The 10,000-nt window shown below is 47.3% G+C and overlaps 1 protein-coding gene across 1 annotated transcript in view; it reads right to left on the reverse strand.

The window, feature by feature from the left end:
* Positions 1-2,790: 2,790 nt before the first annotated feature.
* The window catches only part of irf4a (interferon regulatory factor 4a), a gene marked incomplete at both ends in the record, with an annotated part of 7,773 nt that continues 563 nt past the window's right edge, over positions 2,791-10,000 (reverse strand). The window contains 7 exons of the mRNA XM_084447182.1: positions 2,791-2,952; positions 3,459-3,571; positions 4,581-4,997; positions 5,578-5,664; positions 7,925-8,078; positions 8,368-8,462; positions 9,438-9,624. Of these exons, the coding sequence (XP_084303308.1) occupies positions 2,791-2,952; positions 3,459-3,571; positions 4,581-4,997; positions 5,578-5,664; positions 7,925-8,078; positions 8,368-8,462; positions 9,438-9,624 (1,215 nt within the window). The remainder of the gene's footprint in view (positions 2,953-3,458; positions 3,572-4,580; positions 4,998-5,577; positions 5,665-7,924; positions 8,079-8,367; positions 8,463-9,437; positions 9,625-10,000) is intronic.

Genomic DNA, 10,000 nt, shown 5'->3' on the forward strand with positions numbered 1-10,000 from the left:
AGTGATTCATACCCATAGAACTCCCTTGTGACCCGTATGAACTTATCTGACACTTTGTAACTTATGTTATGTTGTATAGATGTGTAACTTGATTGTGTAATTTGTAAATTGTGTATTTGAAACTTCATCTGTATTCGACTACATCACAGAGCTGGCAGCAACATCTCACTGTGAATGAACACTGTACCATTACATGTGACGTACTGTATGAAGATCTGACTCTGAATAGTGGTGTCATACAACATGCTTGTTCTTCTGTGTATGTACCAGATGTGTATGTCTATACAAGATGTGTACGTCTGTACCAGATGTATATGTCTGTACCAGGTGTGTATGTCTGTACCAGATGTGTATGTCTGTACCAGATGTGTATGTCTATACAAGATGTGTATGTCTGTACCAGGTGTGTATGTCTGTACCAGATGCGTATGTCTGTACCAGATGAGTATGTCTGTACCAGATGTGTATGTCTGTACCAGATGCGTATGTCTGTACCAGATGTGTATGTCTGTACCAGATGTGTATGTCTGTACCAGATGTGTATGTCTGTACCAGGTGTGTACGTCTGTACCAGATGTGCATGTCTGTACCAGATGTATACGTCTGTACCAGATGTGTATGTCTGTACCAGGTGTGTATGTATGTACCAGGTGTGTACGTCTGTACCAGATGTGTATGTCTGTACCAGATGTATACGCCTGTACCAGATGTGTATGTCTGTACCAGATGTGTATGTCTGTACCAGATGTATACGCCTGTACCAGATGTGTATGTCTGTACCAGATGTGTATGTCTGTACCAGGTGTGCATGTCTGTACCAGATGTATACGTCTGTACCAGATGTGTATGTCTGTACCAGGTGTGTATGTCTGTACCAGATGTGTATGTCTGTACCAGGTGTGTATGTCTGTACCAGATGTGTATGTCTGTACCAGATGCTCTGCAGCATGTACAGTCAGTAGATGACCAATTTCTATTCACTTCTTTTAGGTCAGCTAATCTAATCTAATAGGAATATCGTAATCTGATCGAACCAAAGCGGAGCCTCTTAGAAACGATGACATATGTACTGAACTGATTCATTTGATTATACATTTTCAGTGTGTGTCAATCAATAATCAATGATTTGTGCTAGTGAGAAAAGCATGGCTCATTCATACATGTCAGTTCTGTTGTTATTCCTTTCATGCGTGTGTGTGTGTGTGTGTGTGCGTGTGCGTGTGTGTGTGTGCGTCTGTATGTGTGTGTGTGTGCGTATGTGTGTGTGTGTGTGCGTGTGTGCGTCTGTGTGTGTGTGCGCGCGTGTGTGTGCGCGCGTGTGTGTGTGGGTGTGCGTCTGTGTGTGTGCGTGTGTCCGTGTGTGTGTGTGTGTGCGTGTGTGCGTCTGTATGTGTGTGTGTGTGTGTGTGTGTGTGTGTGCGTATGTGTGTGTGGTTGTGCGTGTGTGCGTCTGTGTGTGTGTGCGTGCGTGTGCGCGCGTGTGTGTGCGTGTGTGTGTGGGTGTGCGTGTGTGTGGGTGTGTGTGTGTGTGTGTGTGTGTGTGTGTATGCGTGTGTGTGTGGAGGGCCAGTCTTCCGCTGCACCTGTGCTCAGTGCTTCCTGTTGCGCTCACCCTCAGACTCAAATGGTCCCCAAACCCCCAAACCGCATCCTCTACACACTGTCACAATGTCAAAACATTTTTGGGCTGCCAGCGATGAGCATGCGCACACACACGCGCACACACTCTCTCCCCCTCTCTCTCTCTCTATCTGTCATTTTGGTGTGCACACTCTTGTTGAAAACGGTGTTTAGAATGAGACAAGAACGAAAAAAAGAAAGAAAGAAAGAAAGAAAGAAAGAAAGAAAGAAAGAAAGAAAGAGAGAGAGAGGGAGAGAGAGAGAGAGAGAGAGAGAGAGAGAGGGAGGGAGGAGAGGTAGCTGAGCAGGGTCTTCCCCCTCTTCCCCCCTCCGTGCTCTGCCAGGCTCTGGTTCCTCGTAGCTCGTTACCTGCGGGGCTCAGACACTTTCCCATGAGCCGAGGCAGCGATGTCACAGGAAGTCGAGTAACGCGCAGCAAACAGACCACTGGCTGAGCAGCAGAGATGGAGAGATACTTAAGAATCCTGCGCATGGGACTCAGAACGCCGTAAGGCTGTATTTAAGATAGCGTTCTTGCACATTCTCTGCTGAAGGCAAGACGTCAATAAGCGGTCACACGCGGGTTCGACAGCGATGGAGCACAAATAACTGAGATTAAATCAGAAATGAATCAAGGCTTTTTTGCGTGCGTACTTCCCAGACAGGAACTTCTGTGTCTGATCGACAGTATTGCTCCAGCAGTCAAGATATTCAGATACTGTTTAGAGAGAGATCTACTGTACGCACAAGGACGGCTGCAAAACAATGAACAGAAAAAGACATCATTGTTTTAAAAGAAAAAACAAGAAAATGTTTTATTATTTCATGTTTATTAAGTCATAAAAAAAAATATTAAGTCTGTACATAACATCAATCACTCATATTTGATCATGCCCCCAACTTTAATGGGGCCAGTTATTTCGATGTTTACAACCTGAGCAGTTAACGTACTGTGTACTGTGCGTACGTGTGTGTGCGTGTGCTTGTGTGTGTGTGTGTGTGTGCGTGTGTGTGTGTGCTTGTGTGTGTGTGTGCGTTCGTTTGTGTGTGTGTGTGCGTGTGTGTGTGCTTGTGTGCGTTCGTGTGTGTGTGTGTGCGTTCGTGTGTGTGTGTGTGTGTGTGTGTGTGTGTGTGTGTGTGTGTGTGTGTGTGTGTGTGTGTGTCTAGCGGTCATAGGTCCAGGCTGTGCTGCAGGGTCCTCTGGTAGTCTCCGGCTGGAGAGGGGTCCGGGGCCGGGAGCTCGTAGCCCCTCAGGTAGGGCCCCGGGGGGCCCCCGGCGCTGCTCTGCTGCTGGGTGTAGTAGACCAGCCTCCTGGCAAACAGGGGCTCCACCTGGAACACAAGGCCCTCAACGTCAGCCAATGACACCAGTCAGAACAGAACACAAGGTCCTCAACGTCAGCCAATCACACCAGAACACAAGGTCCTCAACGTCAGCCAATCACACCAGACCACAAGGCCCTCAACGTCAGCCAATGAGCCCAGTCAGAACGGAACACAAGGTCCTCAACGTCAACCAATCAGCCCAGTCAGAACAGAACACAAGGCCCTCAACGTCAACCAATCCGACCAGAACACAAGGCCCTCAACATCAGCCAATCAGCCCAGTAGGGCCGAGTAGCATGGCCGGGAAAGCCAGCCAAAATGTGCGACAATAATTTCCTGTTAGAATGATGAACATTTCTGTAACCTTTCACTTGTGCTACGATGATCCGAAATCCGAATTTCAATGTGAAACAGGATTTCTTTGATAGTAATATTGATTGATGGGGATAGTATACTGATAGATTGTAATAGTATGTTGATTGTCTGAGCGATAGAGAGAGTGTTCTCAGTACCTGGGCTGTGATCATCTTCTTCTGGCGCTGAGGGTCGGGGTACTCGTCTCCGAAACACAGCACCACCTGGTGTCTGGGCATGGGACGGCTGTGGAGGGTATAGGCCTGGAGCTCTGGGACAGGAGAGAGGGAGGGAGGGAGAGAGAGAGAGAGAGAGAGAGAGAGGGAGAGACAGAGAGAGAGAGGAAAAGAGAGAGAAGGAGTGAATACAATGAGATAACTATAACTAGAATACAGCTAACTGTCCAACAGTTAACACATTCAAACTTTGCTCCTAAAAAGCGGGGTTTTCCTTCTCCGTGTGTCTAGGGGTTGAGGTGGACATGTGCAGCGATGACGCTTCCTGTGAGGGGCTCACAGCACAGAATGTTACCTAAGGAACGTTTTTCTCACTGAGAAAGTCCTGAGTGTCGAGTGTTGAGCCACAGCAGGTGGGCGGGGAATGTTTCGGAGACTCGGTACACAAAGGACACCGGTGAGAGTGACAGGTGTCTTGACCAATCACACCACAGCGTAATTCCCACTTCACACTCCATCGTCGTTATTGCCGTCGGTGTTGTTATCAACATGAACGCTACTGAGGCCTGGGGCAAACCGTGGAACATGTCACCTCAGGCGAGCGGTTGCCCCGTCACTACGAGGCTCCTGCGGTCGATCGACGCGGTCACGGCTCTTCTCTGTCCTGGCCCCGCAGTGGTGGAACGAACTGCCCACTAACGTCAGGACAGCAGAGTCGCTGCCCATCTTTCACCACAGGCTCAAAACTCACCTCTTCAAAAAGTACTACTGTACCATGATGCTCCCTCTTAAGCACCTATTGTATTCATATTTTGCTACTCTTGTACTTTGGTCTTAGCACTAGATCATGTTCTTAATCACTTGTTTTAGAAAGGATATGCACTTGTGAGTTCTGGTGAGTAGTCGTACACTGACTACCTACGTTAAACGCAATTATTGTAAGTGGCTTTGGATGAAAGCGTCTGCTAAATGACTGTGACGTAACGTAATGTACATTTTAAAAAGCGTCTGCTGAACGACTGTGATGTAATGTAACATACGGAGCGGAACCGGAGTGGAACCGGAGCAGAACCGGAAACCGACAGAACCGTTCCTGACGCTCACCGGCGAGGAACTGCTGCGTGTCGAACAGCTTGCACGTCTGCTCCTTCTCCAGCTTGTTGGGCTTGTCGACGTGCGGCGCCAGCGGCCCCTCCCAGAACACGCGGCCCTGGCACAGGCGTTTGGCGTACATGCCGTCCGCCGCCATCCACAGCAGCACGCCGCGCTCCAGGACCCCGGGAAGCTTCTCCGCCCCCCGGCGCTGCGACTGGGGGTACGGCGACGGGAACAGCACCGCGTCCGCCCCGCCGTACAGACGGTCGTCCGCCGCGTGCGGGGAGGAGGGCGAGGAGGACGAGGAGGAGGAGGAGGAGGAAGAGGAGGAGGAGGAGGAGGCGATCCTGCAGCCTTCGGGGCTGGTGGTGGTGACCTCCTTCACCAGAGTGTCCCGGTAGAACAGGCACACGTGGAGGCTGCAGTCTGAGGGAGAGAGAGGAGGGATTCGAACCCCCAACACGGAACAGAACAGAGTTTCTTCCCACGTCCGCTACACGTACGTTACTTTAAATAGGTCTATAACAGCATCATTCAGCTGTTATAGATCTATTCAATCAAATCCCAGATAGCAAGCGGATCTGGCCCTTGTGTCTTAGGTCCGGCCCATATATGGCCCAGAATCATTACACATCCGCTTGCTATCTGGGATATTTATACTGGATGTAATATTGTGGTATTATAACATGATAAAAGACAACCACTCATTGTATTGGTATGCTATAATGTGCTGTCACTGAATAGAATCACTTTATCAAAGACAGAAATAGGGAATAGATGGTGGCCTCCTGGCCTGTTAATTATGGACAGAGAAGAATGTTGAACAATGTTCACTGCTCTTTCCCATTGTGTCCACTAGTAATTACCTGGTGTGTGTGAGTGTGTGAGGCGTGTGTGACTGTGTTTACGAGAGAAAGAGAAAGACTGAGAGACTGAGAGAGAGAGAGAGAGAGAGAGAGAGAGAGAGATAGTGTGTGTGTGTGTGCGTGTGTGTACAGAAGTGTACCAGAAATGGCCGTGTTGTGGTCCAGTGTGTACGCTGGGGGGTGTGTCTCTGTGGAGGGGTAGGGATAGACAGACAGCTGGTAGCCCACTGGAGGAGGAAGAGAATGGATGGCCATTTTAGTAGTAGTAGTGGTAGTAGTGGTAGTAGTAGTAGTAGTAGTAGTAGTAGTAGTAGTGGTAGTAGTGGTAGTAGTAGTAGTAGTAGTAGTAGTAGTAGTAGTAGTGGTAGTAGTGGTAGTAGTAGTAGTAGTAGTAGTAGTAGTAGTAGTAGTAGTAGTAGTAGTGGTGGTAGTAGTGGTAGTAGTAGTAGTAGTAGTAGTAGTAGTAGTAGTAGTAATAGTAGTAGTAGTAGTAGTAGTGGTAGTAGTAGTATTAGTAGTAGTAGTAGTAGTAGTAGTAGTAGTAGTAGTAGTAGCAGTAGTAGTAGTAGTAGTAGTAGTAGTAGTAGTAGTAATAGTAGTAGTAGTAGTGGTAGTAGTGGTAGTAGTAGTAGTAGTAGTAGTAGTAGTAGTAGTAGTAGTAGTAGTGGTAGTAGTAGTAGTAGTAGTAATAGTAGTAGTAGTAGTGGTAGTAGTGGTAGTAGTAGTAGTAGTAGTAGTAGTAGTAGTAGTAGTACTTTGCAATGTTACGGCGTCAAAAGACAACAAAGTAACACAATTTTGTAACAAATACAGTGACACCTGCAATACTCAATACGTGCACAAACACCATGCATGGTCAGTGCTAATCCCATGCATGATCAGTGCTAATCCCATGCATGGTCAGTGCTAATCCCATGCATGATCAGTGCTAATCCCATGCATGATCAGTGCTAATCCCATGCATGGTCAGTGATAATCCCATGCATGGTCAGTGCTAATTCCATGCATGGTCAGTGCTAATCCCATGCATGGTCAGTGCTAATCCCATGCATGGTCAGTGCTAATCCCATGCATGGTCAGTGCTAATCCCATGCATGATCAGTGCTAATCCCATGCATGGTCAGTGCTAATCCCATGCATGGTCAGTGCTAATCCCATGCATGGTCAGTGCTAATCCCATGCATGATCAGTGCTAATCCCATGCATGGTCAGTGCTAATCCCATGCATGATCAGTGCTAATCCCATGCATGGTCAGTGCTAATCCCATGCATGGTCAGTGCTAATCCCATGCATGATCAGTGCTAATCCCATGCATGGTCAGTGCTAATCCCATGGATGGTCAGTGTTAATCCCATGCATGATCAGTGCTAATTCCATGCATGATCAGTGTTAATCCCATGCATGATCAGTGTTAATCCCATGCATGGTCAGTGTTAATCCCATGCATGGTCAGTGTTAATCCCATGCATGGTCAGTGCTAATCCCATGCATGGTCAGTGCTAATCCCATGCATGATCAGTGTTGTGCATCATAGTGCTCTTTGCAGGGTTCGATCATGTGAGGGAACGAGCCATCAGAATTTACCGTTTAGTTTTGGGCCCCCGAGTTTGTGTGAGATCAGTACGGTTCTATGTTCTTCTCGATCATAGAGAATATGGTCTGCGGTTCTGAGAGTTCTAAACCTGGCTCTACCTCAGGAGGAACCTGACCCCTGCCTGTTAAATAAAGCCTTTAACATTTTGGAGAAGTAACAGCCGACCGCCACAGCCCCATCAAACAGAACCTTTACTGTAGATGTGTCACTCTTAGGCAACCTCAGAAGCTGTTTTTGCAACACCTATTGTACTTCAACTAATCACGGACATACTGTACAATACCTGGCCATTGGGGTGACTTTGACTGCAGCACGTACCTTGAGTTTTCATACTACTGACTTGTGATTTGAGTACCTAGTGGTGACATATAGTCCTTTGCTTGGTCATGTACTGAAGGGCCGTATGGAGTGTTCTGGAAAGTGTTGTGTATGTTGGACTAGTATGATTTCCGTAGGGAGAAACATAAAAGGGATTATGGGTAATTGTTACGTTTTGCCTTTTTGTCGTTCTTAGCCATGAAGTTGTGAACATGCTAATATTTTTTTGGGAGTTGTAATTGCTATGCAGGTAACAAATGTCTGTCCAGGACATGATACTGGAGTAGGATTAGTCCTCCTGTAGAAGTGCTTTTATATGTTTTTAAATCCTAGATCCTAGATAGGATACTATAGTTTGCTCTAGTCATTAAATACTAGTTTTATTTATTTCCATACTAATTGTCATTAATCCTATTAATTATTTTAGCCAGTTATTGCCCTTTGTGTTTTATGTTGTTTTTACTGCACTCTGTGAAGCACCTTGAGATTTGTCCTGCATTTTAAAGTGTGCTATATAAATACAATTCATTATTATTATTATTATTATTATTATTTAGTGTGCGTCTCCTCCTACCGTTGTCGGGGAGCGGTCCGTTCCATGGCCGGCTGAGTGGCGGGGGGTAGTGGCACTGCCCGTACGCCAGCTCCGCATGCGGGGGAGGGGGGGGCTGCTCGGCCTGGTACTCCCTCCACTCCTTCCTCTCCTGGAAGCCCATGTACCCCGACACCTGGGCCCAGGGGTGGGAGAGGAGGGGTTAGGAGGGGGCGTGGCCGGGCTAGGGGCCGGAGGACACCTTATACAGACGACACGATGACACACCGACGAGCTTCCGTCACGACGAGCGTCTGTACGGTGACGTCGGAAAACGACGAGCCCCGGTCGTCGTGACAGTTTTTAAAAAGTTTTTGACACTTCTGAATGTGGCCCTGAAAGGAGCCCTTCATAATTTGACCTGGGTAAACGTGCCCACTGTTAATGACTCTTACAAGGACAGGTGAGGAGAAGAACGCTCTCACCTGGTTCTGCAGGGAGGAGTAGGGAGGGAGCACGGTGTAGCATAAGGAGTTCACATGTGACACCGGTGACTCCTCCATGATGCCCATCTTCAGCCCTGGGTCACACCGGAAAACAGACCGTCAGAACCACCAGAACCGTCAAATTATGATCAAATGATCTACGTAAAATGGAAACTTCCTGCCTTCAAAACCAACCCTCGTCTTCTATCTATCATAAACCCTATCCGGATTCAAATTGTGCTGCTACTGTCCTTACAGCTACAGTTATCTGTCAGACATACAGTATGGCTTGGCCATTGGCAAGAACGTGAAGAACTCTTGTCTCAACTATTATCTCATACTGTAGATATGTTCAACGGAACCATAACCATCCGAAGACACCAACTGTCTATTTCTTAATATTCTAACACCTTCTCAAACTGCTAAAAGGTTAAGTGCGGTTGGAAGGTCAGGCTGTTTCCATCAGCGATTAGCAACAACTCCGGCGTGAACCGCACTTCTCAACCTCGCATCACATGGAAAAAACACACAGTCTACCAGCCCCTTGGGTCCCGCCGCCGTACGCTCTACTGCGAGCGCGACCAGGGTGGGTCGGCTGGCGGTGTACTTGGCCTTGGTTATGCAAATCTGTAGGTTGACTGTGGCAGGAGCGTTGCTGTGCACGCGTTCTGCTCTTAGTAACCCAGGCTCTCTAAAAAAAGCTCTGAGGTATCTTTAGTACACATTCGGCTTCCTGTGCTTCCTGCCTGATCAGACCAGAGGAGTGACAAGCTGACACTCTTTAAATGAAATTTATGATGTGTGACGACGTGCTTATTGTCTGATTCAGGATTCATTTCATAAGTGTGGGATTCTGCTAGTGTTGGATACAAAAGCACTGTAAACAATTCCAGATTAGTATTTGGGCTAAAGTATGCTTCATTTGCATACTTTACCAGTAGAAATCCTGACATTAGACAAAAAGTTTTACTACTTGACAATACTTGTCACCTCAGTGCCAAATCTATAACTTCTAACTGCAATTCAAGGTGTGGACATAACTCAGAGAGTGTAGTGCTGTATCCACTTGCCTCTCTTGGCTCCTTCTGGGATGATCCTGTAGACTTTGTAGGGGTCGGAGATGTCCAGTTGACTCCTCTCCACCAGCTCATCAAAGTCATTGCTTTTGTTGAGGGCGCATCTTAGTCTAGTTTTCCATGTCGGGGGGTCGGGTTTGTCCACCCCTTCCCGGTATTTGCCTTTGAAAAGTGCCCATGCCTGCAACAATGACCCAGCAAACACACAACGTCAGGGAGACGTTCAGATCATGTCTTAATAACGTCCGTCGGTCCAGAACCCCATTTGTACGTCTGCTGGACCCCTCAATATTCAAACGTCTGGCTTGGACCCCTCTAAGACGTCTGTGGACATGCAGAACGGGTTCAATATCTGAACGTCTAAAAAAACTTTCATTCTGGCTCCTAATTGGATGTCTTTGGACGTCCGAAAAAGACGAAAAAGACATCTAAAAGACGTCTTTTAGACGTGTCTTTGCTCAGTGGGGACCATCATAAATGATGAATGGTAAATGGACTGCACCTAGCGCTTTTTATCCAGAGCACTTTACAAGGCTTCTCATTCACCCACATACACA

This window comes from Borostomias antarcticus, assembly GCF_949987555.1.
Source record: "Borostomias antarcticus genome assembly, chromosome: 12".
NCBI lineage: Eukaryota > Metazoa > Chordata > Actinopteri > Stomiiformes > Stomiidae > Borostomias > Borostomias antarcticus.